Below are 18,854 nucleotides of genomic sequence, written 5' to 3'. Positions count from 1 at the left end.
CGGCCGGGAAATATTGTAGAAACTTCCGGCTAGGAAATATTGTTGAAACTTGCTCGTCTTCCTCATGAGTCAGGAGCTGCTATTAGCAGGCTAGAAGCTAAATGAGGGGTCATTTAGCTTTTTTAGCCGGCTATTAGCGAATAATATAATTTAGCACTAAACGGTGACTATCCTAGCCTCGGAGCTTCTCCATAGGCTAAATCCGGCTATAGCGACAGCTATAGCCAGCTATTTAAAACACTGTTTACAACACAAGGCAACAGGGGAGCAAAACTTGAGGCTTCAGTGCTCAGACAGTGCTCGCTGCGGCAACAATCAATATGGCACGAGGTGATTGCGCAAGGGCAAGAAACAGCTCAATTTATCCAGGATTTGAGCAGAATTCTGGAATAGGGCCTTTCCAATCGACAACATTTCAAGCAAGCAGGAGCCCCGACTGAAATGGGGACTAAAGACTTGAATACCACATCTTCAGGCACTGATGCAAATATGTTAATCTGGTTCCTTTTTTTTTCCTTTTGCAGAATAGCGTTTATACAAAATCGAAAATGGGTAGTCGTCAGCCACAGGACACAAACACATCATTACACAGGAGGCTGCTAAGACAACGACAGCGTGCCTGCCAGTCACCACACCATCATATCCTTGTTCCCATAGACTTGCTGCTCCAGATCATAGACTCGTTCCATTACTTCACCCTTCCACAAGTACATACATGCTACAACACTATCAGTGAAGTGAGACAGACACCCCCAATCAGCCGTGACCGTGGATTGCAGATGCTAAACCAAGTTAATGGACGACACAGTATGTAGCGGTTTGGGTAAAGAGTGACCACACACATACAACAAACCACACTTCTGGATCCTTTGGATTGTGCACAGCATCCGCGCATCCATCATCTGTATCTTAACTTCGTGTCAAGCTCATGCCCGTACATCCCACCAGGTACAGGGCCAGCGGCCATTGCTTGGTTGTGCACCTGCTGTTGCTTCGATCTGGCTGACATCTCCATCTGGATCAACCTTTCAAAGGCCTCTGGATGATTGCCTCTCACCTCTGGGCCTGATGGGCCTAAACAGTAGCAGAAAAAAAATTAATAGACCAGCAAATTTGGCTAGCATACCTTGCAGAAATTAAGAGAGCCAATACCTAGATAGAGAGTTGAAAATAGCGAACAGAACAAGGACAAGTCAAAATGAAAAACTGCCCTCCAAAAAAAAGTCAAAACGAAAAACGTAATCTCATGACAGCTAGTTGCTTCTCATACCGAAACATCGAACAAGTCCAAACAAAAATCTTAATTTCCAAAAAGAGCAGAATTTCTGCTCATGGAAAACCAGACTGTGCCATCTTAATTCAACTAGGAGAATTGAGTCAATGTGAACTATTAAATTTTGTGTCCTGTGATCAGGGATATCAGATATAAGAAACTAGTAAGCAAAATTAGCATTCCAACTGATAGCAAGACAGGCAATATGGAATATCTGAACTTGCAAGCTGTGACAGGTAACATCTGCTAATAAATACAACATACAAAATTAGCATGTCTGAGACTCGCACCTGGCATCATCAATCCAAATTCTCCATAGTTGGGCTGGCGAGGGTGCATATGGAAATTATTTACATTGCCCATCTCAGGTCTATAACCAGCCATGTGATGCACAGGCTGAGATGGTAGAACACCTCTTGGCAAGCCTTCTGGAGGAAAACTTCCAGGCATGGACATGTGTTGTAGCATAAGATGATGTGCAGCCGGGTCCAAGTGAGGGACCCCTGGACCATGAAGATTATGTTGCATAGGATTCGCATTAGATGGGAAAGAACGGTGGGGATCATGGCGTATCGACTGTGGCATGTCGAATGGGGTTTGCTGGTTCCTATTAACAATGTGATCCATCATAGGACGAGGTGTCATCATAGGTGGTCTACCCTGTAGAAGATGATAAAGATTCTGAGACTCAGCCTGTAAACGCTGGTCGCGAGGATGAGATCCAAGTGCATCAGGACCAAGTACTTGAATGTGTTCTGCATCACCAGGCACAAGACTTTGAAGCCTATAGCTGAGATCATCAACTGCCTTTTCAGGTAATAGCCCTTCAACCCTGTTGGATCTCACTGATGGCAAAATATCAGAATTTTGACCAGGCAGAGAGTCATTCATCATAAACAAATTATCTTCTTCAGGCAGATGAATTTCCACACCTTTCTTATCAAAGCTAGTGTTACCCTGATTTAGACCACCAGTTAGTGCTGAATACTCAAGTCCTGGTTCTTTAGGGACAGCAGCATCTTTAGCATTGTTGAAGGATAGGGTCTGTTCAACAGGGTAGTATCCTTCATGGCTAGATGACAATAGAGTTTTGCCTGTCTCTGCAAACTCATTAGGACCACCAGTTACAGATCCTCGAATAGAAACTGGTGCATCTTTGGAATGGAGTTCGCTCATAAACGCAGCCCCAAATAATGCTTCCAATGTCAGGTTCTTCCCTGAAGTAGGAGCATTATCAACTTTTTTAATTGGATCACTTCCAGATATTCCACCATTGGCCATTAAATTTGCATCAAAACTCTGTGGTTCATCAGCTGATCCTATCTGGAAACCCAGAGAAGATGATGTGTTATTATCTGTTCCCTTTTGCAACAATTTAAGAAGATGTTGAGATGCATGATTATCTACAGCTACTTTCTGCATGGCAACTGGCTCATCTACAACAGTCTGATGCTCCTTTGTAGCATTTCTCTGAGTTGAGCCGCTATTGCTCTTAACCTGTGCCAACATTGTCTGCTCAAGATCCTCACATGTCATCATAACTGGAACAGTCTCCGGAATATCAGAATGGTTGTATTGTTCCAGAATGCCATCAGCAGGTGTAGAGGATGTAAATGAGAGAAGCTTTGGTGCAGAATCAAATTTATTAATAGGTGCTCTTGGTGACAAATTCTGAACAGCGGCATCAGATAAAGGAGCATGGATTATATTTTCTGGCCCTGGATGTTCATTTTTGACAATCATGGAGAGCAGGCTCTTTGAAGACAAGTCTTCTGCAGGTTTCAAGTCTGCAAGAAATACAAAGTATGAAATAAGCAGAACAGACAACCAAATGAATACTGTGGTGTGCAAGTTACATGTCTTCAGCTTTTATTTTTGTTTGGAAATTTTTGTGGCATGATGAGGTGTCTGACACAATGAGACCAGCTAGTGAAGCAACTTATGAGACAGAATTACCTTCATCAAGAAACCAGCGAGCAAATTTGGATGATTCTGGTACAGAAGAAGCATTCATGTCGTCATCGGTTTTCAATGACTGGCTCTACAAAACACGCAGAAGACAAATAAGCATATAACCCATGTAACGGATACTTCAATGCTCAACAGCATTGGAGCTTTCTTGATTTCTTCTTTTCAGATATTTCAATGTTGAACAAAATTGGGGCTTCCTACTTTTCAGAACACCTTGCCACTACATGGCAACAATAAGAACTAAATTGTCATTTCTAAACTGTAACTCAGCACATGTTATATTTAAGCCTAACAGATTATGATGCGGATAAAAGGACACCTGAACTAGTGAATAAATGATGTAGAAAGCTATTGCATCAAAGCACAGCACAAGCCAACAAAAAGATGGATGTTTTAAATAAGAGCATAAACTTTCAACAGCCATCCTTTCTTATCAACAAATCAATGAATTGGAGCAGGAAAATAAATAATATTTAAGATCTAACTGTATTTATTAACATGAATTGCGCAACAAAATCAGATAAAGGTGCAAGTTTGCATCACATTGACATTCACTAGATTCAGTTGGATGATATTGCAGGTTATAGATTATATAACATGGAACCATAAATATCCATTGGAGGTTTTTGCACAGATTGGATCATCGGAAACTAAGAGTAAGCAGGACCAAATTGTACCTCAACATAAGTTGGTAAATTGCTGCCACTTTTTGATAATGCATTGCCAAAGAACTGTTCTAGTATTGAGATTGAATCATCCTTCCTAACTGGATCAATATTTTTTGATTTGCCTTCTTTTCCTATAGAATACTTATCCATCACATCAGCTTCCCAATCCTCGCTCCCTTTCAGAATGCTAGAGGCCAATTCAGTTGAAGAGGCAACTCCACCAGATGGAAGCGTGTGCTTTGAACCCATAATAGCAATGTTATCGGAAATTCCCTTCCCTTTGCTTTCAAATGCAGTGAACTCTGTTGCTGACTGGTTAACCTCTAGCTGACCACCAAGTCGTGCAACAGTCGACATGTTAGCCTCAGTAGTAGTGTTACGACCCTACACAGTACAAACATATTAAGTAATACTACAACATTGGTGGATAACATTGATATCCCTCTTTTGTAAAGGAAATGATTTCATCAGAGAGAAGATGAACTGAGGGTTCAATCTTCAATGAACACAAAATTTTCATAAAATGGTGCCAATGACATGCATGGTAGGATATAATTGCGTGTAATTGCTGGCATTCCTTATCTATTGAAACAACACCTGGATACACACCTTTGGGTCAAGTGAGATATTGGATGACTGTGACTGAAGCTTTTTGTCCACAAATGCATTTGCAAAACCAGGAGGGACAAGCGGCCTGGCAGCGGGAGCTAGTAGAACTGAAGACGGTTTAGTGGTATCTTCCTGATAAGAGGATACCACAGATCCATCTAGCTTCTCATTTTTAGCTCTGAAATTTGCTTTTTCAGTAGATGTCTGTAATTGTGACATTATATCATCACTAGGAGTTTCTTTTAGGATATCAGGACCGTTCTTCTTTCCTTGCATGGCTTTGTGTTGCTCTTTTCTCATCAATTCAAAAGACGCTGCATATAGGGCAATGTGAGACAGCATAGATGATTGAGGTGGGTAAAAAAATGGATGTTTTATGTTGCAGTAAGAGAAACTAACCCCTCCGCTTTTTTTCTTCTTCTGCTCTATCCTCATTTGAGCACTCAGAAGACCCAAATGTCTCATCGTTCATTGAGTCAATGTCTTTCCGCGAAAAAGGAGCAGCCTGTCATTGATAAGTGAAGTTCTCATGAAAATTGCAAGGGTAGACAATCAATAAGAGGAAGGATGGAGGGAAGGAAGGGCGCATGTGTGCAAGCTCCAACCTTGTTGGGACGTGGTGGCTGGTAGCGTTCCGATGTCCTGTTTAGCTGATGCGCATTAACATGGTCCTTTGATGCCAACTGCCCCGTATATCCTGTTGGCCGAGGGAAACCACCACTTCCCAGCAGGCCATCGTGCTCCGTGTTCTGCCAATTGCGTTTGTACTGGTTTCCACCACGCCCTGCTGCATAACAACATTATCAAACTCACAGCGTAAACTAAGCAATGCAGTCGACTTTCCTAATCTTCCATAAATAGGATGGAAAACAGAAAGTAAATACGCATGACTTACAACAATATGAGCGTGCAGTCAAATGTTCTCCATCTCCATTGGTTTATTAATTACTACTACTGGTGAAATAAATGCACGCATATATTTGTATAGACTATAAAGCATCCAAATGGCAAGTTCACAAGACAATGAATACCACATCACAGGCAAAAAGGCCACAGAGAACTAATTCTTACTAATAAATCATAGACTGCCAACATAAACAAAACAAGAACTCAATAACTAGCATAAAACACTACCCAAAAAGAAAGGTAAATACCCTGTGTTAGAGACTCGCGATCAGGTGCCTCCCCATCCCGGTCGCTTGATCCAGTTGAGCGAGTGTCCCACCTCCCTCCAGAGTTCCCGCCACGAGAAGAGTAAGTATAGCCCCCCAACCCATCTGACCTTCCCAGGGGTGTATTGTAATAGCCCTTGTTTCTCTCAAGCACACCAGCTGACAGCTCCTGCAGCTCACTGTTGGACATGCAACAACAAAGATCACCAGGCAGCAATCCCACTAACTGCTACGGAAAAGGCCTGACCAATAGAAACGGAGGCGAACTGACCTAAGAAGCGCAGTATCGAAGCCAGCAGGCAGCTTCTTGCAATGCTCCAACTCGCCAAACGACAGCAGAAAATCCCTGGAGTACACTATCCTCGTCTTCATCCTGTCATAGATACACAGACACATGTCGAACACATCACAATCTAGAGGACCTGGCATGGCAGCTACCTACAGTGAAACGGAAGGCGTACTCACTTGGGCTCTGGGGCCTCGGAGCTCATCTCGAACACCGCGCCAAAGACCTCAGCTACCCGCGTCTAAGCTGAATCTAGGGCTTGACTGATTGGTTCTCACCCAGAGCCAAATTCTCCTCACCGAACTCCTCCCAGAGATTTACCTGAGTGGTGTTTCGTTGGTCCTCCGACTCAGGCAAACGAGGTCAGGCTCTAGGCGCACGGAATCAGACACCTGAGCTCGTCTCCCACGCCCTTCACGCCTTCACGCAAGGCCACAGAGCACCGCCTCCATCGCCGCCCGCCGAAGCTTCACCCCACCACCCAACGCCGTGGCGGAGATCCACGGCGCCCGGCAGGCGCTGCCGCTCCGTGCCCTCAACCCTGCGTCTGCGCGCCCGCCGCCTCGCCTGGCTGCCCCCGCCTCCCGCTCGATCCCGCGACGAAGCAAGCGGTTCGGACACCGATCTATGATTTGGGCTGGGATTGGAGGAGCGCGTCGATGAATTGGGGGTCGATGGGATCTGGGCATGGATTTCCTCCTATCGCTTTTGCCCTTTTCCTCGCTCGCTCTCTCTGCTCGGTGTACAACTGTTGCGCCGAATTAAGCTGAAAACGCCCCAAGCCACCTTCGCATTGTAAGGATGAAAGCACACATACTGATATACGCTTTCCTTATTCATAAAGCTTTTACGTTTCCACACGGGCATGGAGGGTAGATTTGATGCCAGGGTATGCTCTATATGCTACTCTATTTTTTTGAAGCAGCGTACCGGGCCTCTAGTGCTGACGCCTCGCTCCACTAGCGTGCAGCCCCACATCCCAACAAAGTTAAGGGGCTGATTGGTTGACCGCATGACTCTACAGCTAGGTTGCGTGGATGCAGAGAAGTCTGGTTAGTTGTCTACGTACCTTCCGGACCCGGGCTTTGTACATGCAAAATGGAGGCTAGAACTGACTCACCAGAAACACAGGGAGTAAGCATTTCTCACGAGCCTTGCTCGCATGGTGCCCGATTTGCATTGCTAATGACATAATTAGTACATAATTAATATGTATTAAGTGATATTAGAATATTAAGCTATAATAAGATGATTGATAAGATGATTAAGGACTATTGGAATACAATCATGCAAAAGAAATATACAGTCAGGGATATTTTATATTTTTTTCTCGTACAATATATCTTCATATGGGTAATCAAACAACTTCCCTTCTCAACCAGACTCGATATGTGCAACCAACCAAACACCGTGCATTTGCATACACCCAACCTGGCTCACGGATACGAGCCAGGTTGAGGAGTATAGGTAACCAATCGGACTCTAAGGTTCTGGTCGGAGATGCCTTTGGAGCGCGCTCTCCTCCTTATTCCTGATGGCGGGTCCATATGGGCCGTCCACGTCGCTCACCCCCCGCTACAAGGATCTTCGTCCACCTCTAGTTCCTCATACGCCTCCTGCAGCGACAGCTGCGCTGCGTCACCTGTCGCCGCTGGTGGGATGGGGCTTTGCTCCTCCCTCACCCCCATACGGCACGCTGGTTATTCCTGTAGGCGGCTCGCTCTCCTGCTATTCCTTTGGGTAATTTTGCTATTGGACACTCTTCAAGACTGGTTTTTGCCGATGGACAACACTCAATCTTGTATTTGCTGGTATAAGATTACTCAATCTTGTATAAAATGAAATGATTACATCGTATACTACATACATGTAACTGAATTTTCTATTTGCATGCACAAATCTGGTATACATTAGGAATTAGGATTCAGAGCGTTCTTCGACAGTTCAGTGTGCTTGCCTGTTTAACATTTATAGGTGACAAGATAAAACTCCATAACGACGGAATCATCATATAAATGTAATGAAAGCATACAAGGTTTAGATCTTATTCAACTAGTTTTACACAGTGTACAACTGATATAGTGTCAGCATATACAAGGTTCAGATCTTATTCAACTACTTTTATTAGTGTACAACTGATATAGTGTCAATATCTTCTACAATACTAAGCTGATGGTTTTCTTGACTTGCATAATTCTGTTCAGGGCCTCCTAAACTGATGGTTTTCTTGACTTGCATAATTCTGTTCAGGGCCTCCTAAACTACTCGTGTGCAGTTGTTGCTGCTTCATTAAGCAGCAAGATTTCTTGGAATTTTCAATACTGCCCTTGTTCCCTCCATGCATTCGTTGATGTGGATTTTTTAAAGTCTAAAGTAATTTAGCAAGCCATGGTATGGAGATTCCACTTGGCTACTCTAGTGTTGGCCTAGAGCAGATTGTTGATAGTTAATATGCAGGCCTAGAGCTCGACCTCCCGGGAGATGACGGCGAAAGGACACTAGGAGATGCACTTCATAGGATCATTCTATGACGCAAACGCTACATCATCATCCCGCCACGGAGGCATCATTGCTCCCCGTAGATCTCCCACAGTGACCATCTCCTCAAAACTCAAGATCGTCATCTCCAGCACATCCACCCCAGGACCATCGTCACCACCGGGACCGTCGCATCCTGTTCGATCACCGTCTCCATCTCCATCGAATCCTGGTGGTGCAAGCGACGACGACAACAACACCCCTCCCCGATCACCGTCACCAGGACTAAGACCCGCAATGAGCAAGGAACCTGCAGCACTTCTAAAGAAGTTGCGACCACCGCCTTCCAAGCCAAGGCAACAAAAGAAAACAAAGAAGTCTGAACCCATCGAAAAGCTACCGGCCGATATGACTACTGAGGAATTGCGGAAGCTATCCCAAGCAACTTGCAAGAAGTTCTTCAAAAATACGCTGAAGAAAGAAAAGCAAAGGAGATGGAGCCAAAGCTAATAGATCCAGCAAAATTAAAAAAATTTATTGGCATGTCAAAAGAAGTAAAAAGGACTCTACTGATATGAACCCGCTAGGGTTTGTTTTCGATCTTTTGGTGAGTGCGGGATAACTCAATTTGGGGTGGATTCGACGTTGTGCTGCCCGACTATAACGACCAACAGGGGCGCTGCGCCTTAGCGACGGTTACACCAACTCCAATTTGTTGTTGTTCTTGTTGTGCTAAGAACAACCATGAACTTGCAAGCAAATCGAAGAACAAGTAAGAACAAGTGGACAAGCACACAGTGCACAGACCTTACCCAAGAGATGAATCTGATGCACTCAAATTTGAGGTTCTGAATCAAGCAAATCGGATGGTCTAATCGACACGTGTTTTACAAGGAAGTAATAGTAGCTAAACTTTCATCTAAACAAAATCTCAATCTATTTGTGGTGGCTCTAATCCTTATTACAAGAAGACGGGATCTTAACGACGGGATATGTGGTCATTAAAAGTGTAGATGTGGTCGTTAAAAGTTATTAACGACCACAAAAATGTGGTCGTTCATGGTTATTAAAGGCTCGGTCGTTAATACTATTAACGACCACATACAATTTCCGGTCGTTAACTTTTCAACGACCAGCCAATATGTGGTCATTATTACTAGCTTATTAACAACCACATTTTTAAGTAATAATGACCGCATTTGTTTTGTTAATATTCTAACAACACCTAGTATGAGATACTAATGACCAAAATTTTAGTAATAACAACCACATTTGTCGTCGTTAATAATATTTTACTCTGCACTACAGAGCATTAACAACCAGTTTTACAACATGAATGATTACCTATACTATGTAAAAACATTGTTGTGCCTGCTTCTTCGGATGGGTGACCACGCATAATAGCAATTACTTTTTATTTAATCAAACTCAATGTTTCATGACGTTCTTTAAGAAGCCAGTACACCAATTACAGTGGCTTATTTTTACTAGCCAAACAACTTTTATTACATCACATATGGAAGCATCCAATGGCAAGAAAAACTTTTTGACACCCACATATTGACGCCCTTTCCTCAGAAACAGTTTCCAATGATGATTCTACTGTTCTTCATCTTGAGCCCTAGAATACGCAAAGTTTGTGTACGTAAAAAAATGAACTGACAGTCTTTTTTTTCGAACCCCACCTACAAGGCTCCAATTGTCCTTTTATTTGAAACAGTAAAACAGGATCACGTTCTAATCTGAGAATGATCATCATTCTAAGGATAATTGTAAATTTCCATTTGCAACAGCAAGTTACAAGACCAGTAATGAGCTTTATTACAAAGAAACAGTGTGTCGCACTTCACCAGCAGCCCTACATTATCAAGGATAAGTTGCTCTGGAAAAATATATTTGAAGAATTTGGTTTGATTCCAGGTTGCATATCTTTAGGCTGAGTGTAAATTCGGTAATACTACATTCTATTTATTTCCAATGACTAGGATCGTACCCCGCGTTGCTACGGGCAAAAAAAATTGTATTGCAAAAGATAGAGCATTCAACAAGATAATAATGATATTGAAATAAGGATTAAAAATATTTAACCTAAAAATGTAGTTACTTAACTAGGTATGATAATGGCTAAGCTTGCATATTCATAACATACATTCAACCAAAATCAACACTAACCAAAACTTGTCCCAAAAGTATGAGGATCCGTTCCATTATAATGATTCTAATAAAGTACTCCTCCGTTTCAAACTGTAGATCATTTTCCTTTTCTAGGTTCATAGTTATTATTATGCATATAGATATATGCTATATCCAGGTGCATAGCAAAGACCATGTACCTAGAAAAGCCAAAACGTTATACAATTTGGAATGGAGGGAGTAATAATGCTGTCGGCCCCTATGTTAGTCTCTGCCCGCCACCGCCACGGCGGCATCCCGCGTGACTGGATCGACGTGTCTTAGGCCAACCTAGCCAGGTCCACCGCAACAAGCTCCACCCCTCCTACCTACTGCTTTTGGTCTTGTTTGTTTTTGCTTATTTGGGAATAAGGATTGTATTTATGATCCGATGTTTTTCTAGACAAAATAGTATGAGAAATTCAGAATCACCACCATAGATACCAAAATGCCCAGATGCTCAACATTCTGGTCTGTCTGACTGTCACATTCGGCTATTCCCGTCTAACGTGGCACCCATTGATTGGCCCAGTACACCTCAGCACGTACTGAGGTGGCGGGATGCTTTTCGCGGTGAAAAGAAAAAAGAAAACACAAAGGGGATGTCATCACCCTTTATCCAAACTGTCCAGCGTGCCATCTGATCAACACCTCACCCGTCCGATTACCCTGTCCCTCGCCGACCACTGGGGTCCACTGCCCGCTGCCGTCGCCACTTCATCCTTCTTCCCCCTGCAAGCCCGTCTCTTCTCGACTCCCAACTCCTCCGATGTCTTTCGATCGCATCGCGCCCTCCGTTCTCTGTTTCAACCTCGTCCTCAGCTGCCTAGCACACCTCGGCTCACGACTCTAGCCGACGCCGCCACCACCACCGCCACCGCCCGGGGTCGCCTCAGCTCTAGGAGCTGGGCAGCCAGTCTTCAGTATTTCACCGCGCGCTATAGGTGAGCCGCCTTTTCTCCACTTGTACTCGTTTTTGAGATAAAGCTCGTGGAGATCTAGGTTGTTGGCGATTAGGTGCAAGATTTTCATGATGGGGGTGGTTGCTACATGGTAATTGCGGTAGATTTTGGCATACAACTAAATGTCAAGTTAGAAGGAACCCTTGTTAGTTTTCCAGGAGTAAACCCTAACTCTGATCTCTTTATGCTAGTTCAGACTTTGAGATTTTTTTGTGGTTTCCAGGACTTAATTTCGTGCTGTGGGTCAATATATTAAATTATGGGCCCGGAATTACATTTAGAAAGATTTGTTGATCGTTAGTGCTCATACTATCAGCAAATCTGGATTCAAGAATAATTATATTTTTGTTTTATTCCAGGGTGCATATCTTTAGGCTGAGTGTAAATTCGGTTATACTACATTTTATTTATTTCCGATGACTAGAATCGTGCCCGTGCCCGTGCGTTCTATTAATTGTATTGTTCAATTGTTTGTGCTGCTGATTTACCTGAGCTATTATTGTCACCTCGCTTCTTCTTATATCTTTGCACAAAAGGAGAGGGAATTGAAACGCCAGGAGAAGGACAAACTTTTTGCTTTTGCTAACAGTTTCCAAACTTGTTGATTGCATGAACGTAGGCCTGCCAGCTACAATTACTGTAAGAATTAGCTTCTCCGTCGATCATGCCTGAGGGAGAGAGAGGCCAGGGAAAGGGAAGGAGGCCAGGGAGGAGAGGGAGCTCAGCGACAGCCTGCTTGCGCTCCTGGTCTGCGTGCTCCCGATGGACTACAGCCACCTGCGGCAGCAAGAAATTGAAATTGGGAGAGAGCGTTGGAGAGAGGGGATTTGGGAAAAGACCGGGCTAGGTTCCATTTGCTACGGGGAACATAACTAAGCCATGCCTTTTGCAGCTCCTTTTGCAAAAAAAAAAAAGGTATTGTTATACTGTTAGTTCCATGAGTACTTAATTTAGCATTACTCTCTGTTTTTTAATTACAAAATGATCCTCGGGATATTTTAGAGGCACTTCATCTATATAAATGGTAACCATTTCCAACAAAATTTTACAATTACTATTTGCTAACCTGATATTTGCACACTTATATTTGCCAATTTACATGAATCTATTTTGTTCTTGTAGAAACCTACACGTTTGCAGGAACATCTGAATAAAAATGCTAGAGTGGTGGCAGCCTAACAACTGTTTCCTTCTTGCTACCTTCTTGTGAACAAATTCAGAACCACAAGAACTACCTGCTAAGTACCATTACATCCCACATAGTAATTTCCTAGCTGCTAAAAAAAGTATATAGCGGCACTAAGCATCAATGGCGTTCAGAATAGAATTTACTTGAATGGTCACTACTTGCATAATGCATGTGCTTTCAGCTACAGTTGCCAATGACCAATTGCCAATTATCTAGGCCGCTGCTTAAACTACCGAAGTTCAGTGAATTATTAAGTTAGATACATCTCTTTCTGGGTAGATGGTCTAACACTGAACACAATTGCATGGTAGTTTCAGGGTGCCTTCTAGGGATTATTTCAAGTGGATTTTTGTCTAAAAACTTATATCACTGGGTGATAGTGACTACATCCTGCTTCCTGCCCTCAGTTGTGGGTGTTGCAGCACTAATATCACATCTTCAACTCCTTTGAAACTGTTTCCAATTAACTGAACACATGTTGTCACAAACCCACGGTAAGTGATATCATATACTTACCCTTCTGGTCAGCCATATAATAATGTGTTGCTTTTTCACTTACCATGACCTTTATGCTTACCAAAAATAATTTGATGACTGCTTTTAGTTGACCTTAATGCATTATGTAATTGTTTTAATTGACCTTTAGTTCTGTTATGGTCTCTAATTCAGTTTACGATATACTCTTAAAAATATTTACATTTACATCTGTTGTTTGAGGTAGAAGAAAGTTCTTATTCATGTTGTATATAGAAACCATCCACTTTCAATGACAGTTACAATGCAGCCACTGTGGATCCCCCACCCTTTTGTGATTGTCTACATCTTGTCGCAATTTTTAATTAAACAGTCATAAAATTAACCTAGTTCTATAAAAGCAAGGGCAGTCATAATCTTAGATACTAAAGAATTCTTGAGTGCCCTTCTGTGGTGACAAGGCAGACGGTCTAAAATACGTGAGGTGCATAACCAGTTGTTTCTAATTCTAATTTGTTCATTACTGATTATGATATCAATTTTAGGCCATCCCACCACTCCCTATAGTTCTGTCAGTAGCATTAGCACTATTGTGAAAGTACAGACATATGTTATCTTCTTATGGTAACAAGCATTATAGATACTTGGTACATTTATTTGCAAAAGTTGTGTATAGAAAACTTCAGGAAGTGGGCCACGTGGCTGCCTTTTAAAGTCAAAAGAAATATCATTGAGTATTGGCGTCCTTGATCAGTGTCACAATAATCTGTTAAATATATTTGAGATAATAGTTGACTAATAGAACTCATCTGATTCCTAAGGTACTCACTCAAATGGAGCCGGTTTACATTTATCAAATGTAATAGATGTAATAGAAGAAATTGCAGTAGATCCCCCACCCTTATGTGCTCAAAATACTCTGCTCTTTTGTGCCATGTCTAACAGTTCCTACTATGGCTGTACAGCCCTTAACATCTCCGGCTATGAGGAGCACCCTGAGGTCGTCGAGCTGCTCCTCCAGTGCGGCTTGGAGGCCGCCATCGAGGACCAGTGAAGCAGCAGGTCTGGCCTTCTTATGTTTTTGATGATTTTTTAATAACTTGACAACTGATTCACCTCCATATATAGGAGCTGAATTTTCCTAAGTGCCATTTGATAGATAATACCATAGTGAGTCATATAGCACAAGAGTACAATATTCGACCTTGCAAGTTTGTTTCCTGTTTGATTCAGACATAAAAAAGGATTGGTAGATCTGTTGTCATCAGGTCTTTGCCTAATTTCCTTATGCTGCCTATAACATCCAAGCGTAATCATTACACCTAAAGATTGGTAGATCTATATGCATGCAGGGATTCTTGGATAAAATGATCGCGAACATGGCATGGCAACATGCCACCTAACATATAAAATTCAGGTTAGTATTTCCCCATCCTGAATGCAGCCTAATTTGCTTCTAAATATTCCCTTGCTCTGATCTTGTCTATCCTTAATGTATCATGACATCATGTTATTGCATTGATTCAATAATTTCATCTCTACAGCTAAAAAACTGGGAAGGATTCTTTCCCTCTGCCTATAAATATTTCCTTGCTCTGATATTTTTCATTCTTAACACTATCATTTGTCAAATTTCCTTAGAATATGATTCTACCATTGGCGTGCATTGAGCTCCATAATCTTTGTTCAAAAGATTGAAAGCACCTATCCATCAGAATTACTCTCTGTTTTCTAATTACAAACTTAATTTGACCAGTTGTCAAGTAATGTACCCATGATTACAGTTCTTATATTGTTGTAATTCTTTCTCGTTCCTTCTGAATTCTGACTACATACCAAAGCACCACACTGTCTAAGTTAGAAAAATCAATGTTACGAACTGTATGCCTACTAGAAGAACCATGTAAAAGCTGCATTCATCATATGAAAGATCTTAAGATCCTAGATTTCTGATACAATTCAGTCACTGAGTAGTATTAATGATTGAATGAAAATTTACATGGCAGTGTTGTACCCAGTTCAATTAGAAACAAATAACTTCACTGTAAAATTTCAAATCCCCAATTGGGAGATAAAATTGGGATTCATCTTATTCCTCACCTGGAAATTCCTTGGTCATTGGAGTATGTAATCTTTCCTTGGCTGAAGAAGGTACATATTAAAACCCATCAACCGTAATTTGACACTCCAGAACAATGCAAGGAGAAATTGAAGTGGCAAGAATGTTGCAGCAAAAATCACATCATTGTCTGAGAGATCTGACCTTCCCGTATTGGTTCCTTGTGCAGAATGGATCAAGATGGCACCCTCACACGGCGACGGCATGGACGATGGCACCTGCTCCCATCTTCAAATGGCGATCCTTCTCCTAGGATGGAACAACGGCAAAAGATGAGGGCACCAGCTCTATGTCTTCCAAGGCGAAGTCACCCTTGTGGTTGGTGGTTTGAGACCTTGCAACGCAGCAGTCGATGATGGCGGGCGACAGCGGTGTGAAAAGGGTGCCTAGATGGGTCGCCGTCTTCCAGCGTCATGAGGTCGTCCTGCGTGCGATGCCGGCGATCGGGAGTTGGGCAGCGCATCGGGATAGACGGCCGCTGGGTGATGGACCAGGACGTCCATAGAAGGGCGTGCCTAGTGGGCTAGCGGCGGTGACGGGAGGAGGTTTTGGGGCAGACGTAGGATGCACGGATCATGAAAGAGGCAGAGGTGGGGTGATGCGACGGAAGAATGAAGGGCGGTGAGTTGTCGAGGGACTCCGCAGAAGGCGCCTGGGCGATCCGACGATGGGAATCGAGCGGAGGGACATTCACGGGGTGAGGGGCGATCGATGTACAAAGAAAACTTGCCTCTTTGGTTTTTTTAGATGCAGAGATGCAAGGCACGAAGCATTTGTATGTAATCTCATTTTGCTAGCATTTTCACAGTATCTACCATATCAAATAAATCTTCACAATGTCTACAAAGTGGTGATATGGGATATCCAAAAGAAGCTAGTAGAAAAACAGGGTCAAACCCTTGTTTTATGTCCAGGAAATTGCAAGTTACAATTGTACTTGGAACTTTACAACAATTCATTGCCCACTGTTACTAGGTCATAGTTGCACAAAAAACAGCATCGTGGTATCCTCTCTCATGGGACACAACCTCAACACTGTTGGGCCACCCGCGGTGCCACATTATGCTGTAAAGGTGGGGCACAAGCAACATGCCAATGTGGCACCATGGATATGCCCATCTTGTCGGGTCATGTACTCAAGGTTGTACCTTTCTTGAGGTGAGGTTTGGTAAAATAACATGACCATATTACCCTTAGGTCCTGTTTGGATCTATAGAAATGAGCTGAATTGGAATCCTTTTCCTGGGCCGGCATGTTTGGCTGCACATGAAATTGGAAATCGTGCTTCCAGTACTTTCCACGGGCCGATTTGCTTGCCTACGACACATTTCGGGGCTAAAAACAAGAAATCAACTAGGACCGTGCCCGTGCGTTGCTACGGGCAACACAAATCATAGATAGATACCATTCTAATCTTAGTGGCAAACAACTAACATAAATGCAATACATCCAACTTTATTAAACAAGCATACATGTTCATTCATATTACAGGTGCAACACAAATCAAGCATCACGGAGAGTCATCCATTGAGTTATATTAAAAGGACAGCCAGTAGATGGATAGGAGAAAAGCTTCTATCCAGAAATGGTTTTAGAATAAATCCCGCTAAACCTAATGTCTATCGCCTATTATCATGCCACCAGTAGGGATCTTGAAGTTAAGCAGCAAGAAACCTGCATAATCAGTAATTAAGAATAATCAGATTCAAACACAGAAGCTAGATAGCTATGCTATCCTATCCTCAGTTACCTCCGATGGCACAAACGCCATGAACCTTGGCATAGGAGTGGGATTATAGGGGGCCAAATCCAGCAACCCCTTTTTCTCCATCATATTCCTGCATTCACCATGAGTGATACAACCACGTTGTGCATTAACATGCCATGTCAAAGAATGCATTATAACCTCAAGGTCGATGTAGATTGATCTGAATTTTTTTTCATTACAAGAAAGGGACTGGTTATCTGCACGTCTCAAGAAAGAACAGACACACATCAATCCATTTTTTCAGGATGCATATGTACCAGAGGAGTACGAACATAATACAGTAACAGATAAATAAGTACAGAATCTCAAGAGTAAACTGCAATTCAGGAATCATGGCACATATCATACTATTAAGATATGTTAGACTCCAACCTCAAGTCTAGCCTAAATCATGTAAATCTTCTAGAAAGAGAATGTCCCCACTGCACTTGCAACATATAGTTTAACAAGCAAAATGGAAGAAAAGAAAAGCATCCCCATTGCATTTTTGATATAATGGCCTCACAAATATTCCCTCTTTGTGACTTCCATTTGCATTCAGAGAGAAAATAATTTTAGTAAGCAACTTAAAATAATCTGAACATTTTTTCATGAGGGGGATAGCACACTGTAAAACGTACACCATCTCTTGGCTGATGCACAAGCCTGAAACGTGATTCTAGATGTGTCTTTGCAGGTGTACAATTCTCAAAATACATTAAGTTATGATCACAACTGTAGATCAAGATAAGGCTATTTTAGCTAGAGGCATCACCATCCAATCATCCATGCATCTCGAGTCGGCTTATTCTTATTAAAATGTATGTACATATATTTTTACTCTTACATGCCAACTGCAATAATGTTCATATATCAAGATTGACAGAAACACGGTAGTCGGCGCATGATAGATAGCACAATGGAAGCAGCTAACGAGCAACGAATACTGTATTTCAATTAGCCAGCTATAGTTTTAGAGTTCTGGATATTGTCCAACAAAACTGAGAATTGCAGCATCCTAAGGTGCTAATGATTGACCAGAAACTCGCAACCTATAGATATAATGACTTGTGCTTCCAATTCATCGGGCTGCTAATGATTAGTCAAAAACCCGCAACCCAAAAATCATGATTTTAAAAGGGCTCTCAAAGTAGTTTATGTTAGCAATATTTAAAAACATCACGAAAGTAGAGGACTGATGACCATATTTGGGATGTAGATCACGAACAAGTACTGTTGTTACTTAGCAATATGCAAAAAAATCAGAAGAGTAGAGGACTGATCGTCTATGGGGTACAGATCATAGATGACACCATTTTCCTAGGAATAAATATCAAATTTCCTCCCTACATAAGGTAATAATTGCAGAACAAATCCTTAATTCAGGAAAAGGCCTGCACATTATTAGATGATACAAACAGGGAATCAAACATCATTTCTGTACCCACCAGCATTTACCATTCTCATTATCACGAATTGCAGTGTCCTTGATGCTGACCAAACAACCTTACACGGAAGTTCAGTTAGACCCCAGGATGATCTCTTTCAGCTCAAGCACTGTCCATGTCATGCATCAATCAGTTCTTTAGCACTTTTGTTAGCACTTCAGCCTAGGAAACAATTTCTTAGCGCAATGAGTTTTCAAAACATTAGAAATATTGGATTTGATACTTGTATGATAGCAGGCAAGAAGAGGACTATGATAGGAGGAACGCATAGATCGGTCGCCAGGTA

At 42.2% G+C, this 18,854-nt stretch overlaps 1 protein-coding gene across 4 annotated transcripts; it reads right to left on the bottom strand.

Moving 5' to 3' along the window:
• Window positions 1-488: 488 nt before the first annotated feature.
• On the bottom strand, window positions 489-6,739 carry LOC117852224 (uncharacterized). 4 transcript variants are annotated; one of them, XM_034734225.2, is made up of 10 exons: window positions 6,159-6,739; window positions 5,965-6,066; window positions 5,676-5,872; window positions 5,127-5,308; window positions 4,921-5,026; window positions 4,522-4,835; window positions 3,922-4,239; window positions 3,230-3,314; window positions 1,564-3,060; window positions 489-1,074 (listed from the first exon to the last, which is right to left on the bottom strand). In XM_034734225.2, the coding sequence occupies exons 1-10, from the start codon at window positions 6,182-6,184 to the stop codon at window positions 899-901; spliced, it is 3,003 nt and encodes a 1,000-aa protein (XP_034590116.1). In that variant the 5' UTR covers window positions 6,185-6,739; the 3' UTR covers window positions 489-898. The 4 variants fall into 4 exon arrangements, with proteins under 4 accessions (XP_034590116.1, XP_034590114.1, XP_034590115.1 ...); XM_034734223.2 differs by having other exon boundaries at window positions 3,922-4,296; window positions 6,159-6,738; XM_034734224.2 differs by having other exon boundaries at window positions 3,922-4,296; window positions 5,127-5,305; window positions 6,159-6,738.
• Between the last annotated feature and the right edge of the window lie 12,115 nt (window positions 6,740-18,854).

Source organism: Setaria viridis, chromosome 4 (assembly GCF_005286985.2).
Source record: "Setaria viridis chromosome 4, Setaria_viridis_v4.0, whole genome shotgun sequence".
Classification (NCBI taxonomy): Eukaryota; Viridiplantae; Streptophyta; class Magnoliopsida; order Poales; family Poaceae; genus Setaria; species Setaria viridis.
The sequence above is the reverse complement of the archived record's forward strand: the minus strand, read 5'-3'. Positions and strand labels throughout refer to the sequence as shown.

Excerpts from the sequence above, each read along its gene's own strand:
- LOC117852224 (XM_034734223.2), bottom strand. The coding sequence starts at position 6,184 with ATGAGCTCCGAGGCCCCAGAGCCCAA. Across the intron at positions 4,836-4,920 it reads AGAAGAAAAAAAGCGGAGGG|CGTCTTTTGAATTGATGAGA; the intron begins GTTAGTTTCTCT and ends CCCTATATGCAG. Across the intron at positions 3,061-3,229 it reads TCGCTGGTTTCTTGATGAAG|ACTTGAAACCTGCAGAAGAC; the intron begins GTAATTCTGTCT and ends TATTTCTTGCAG.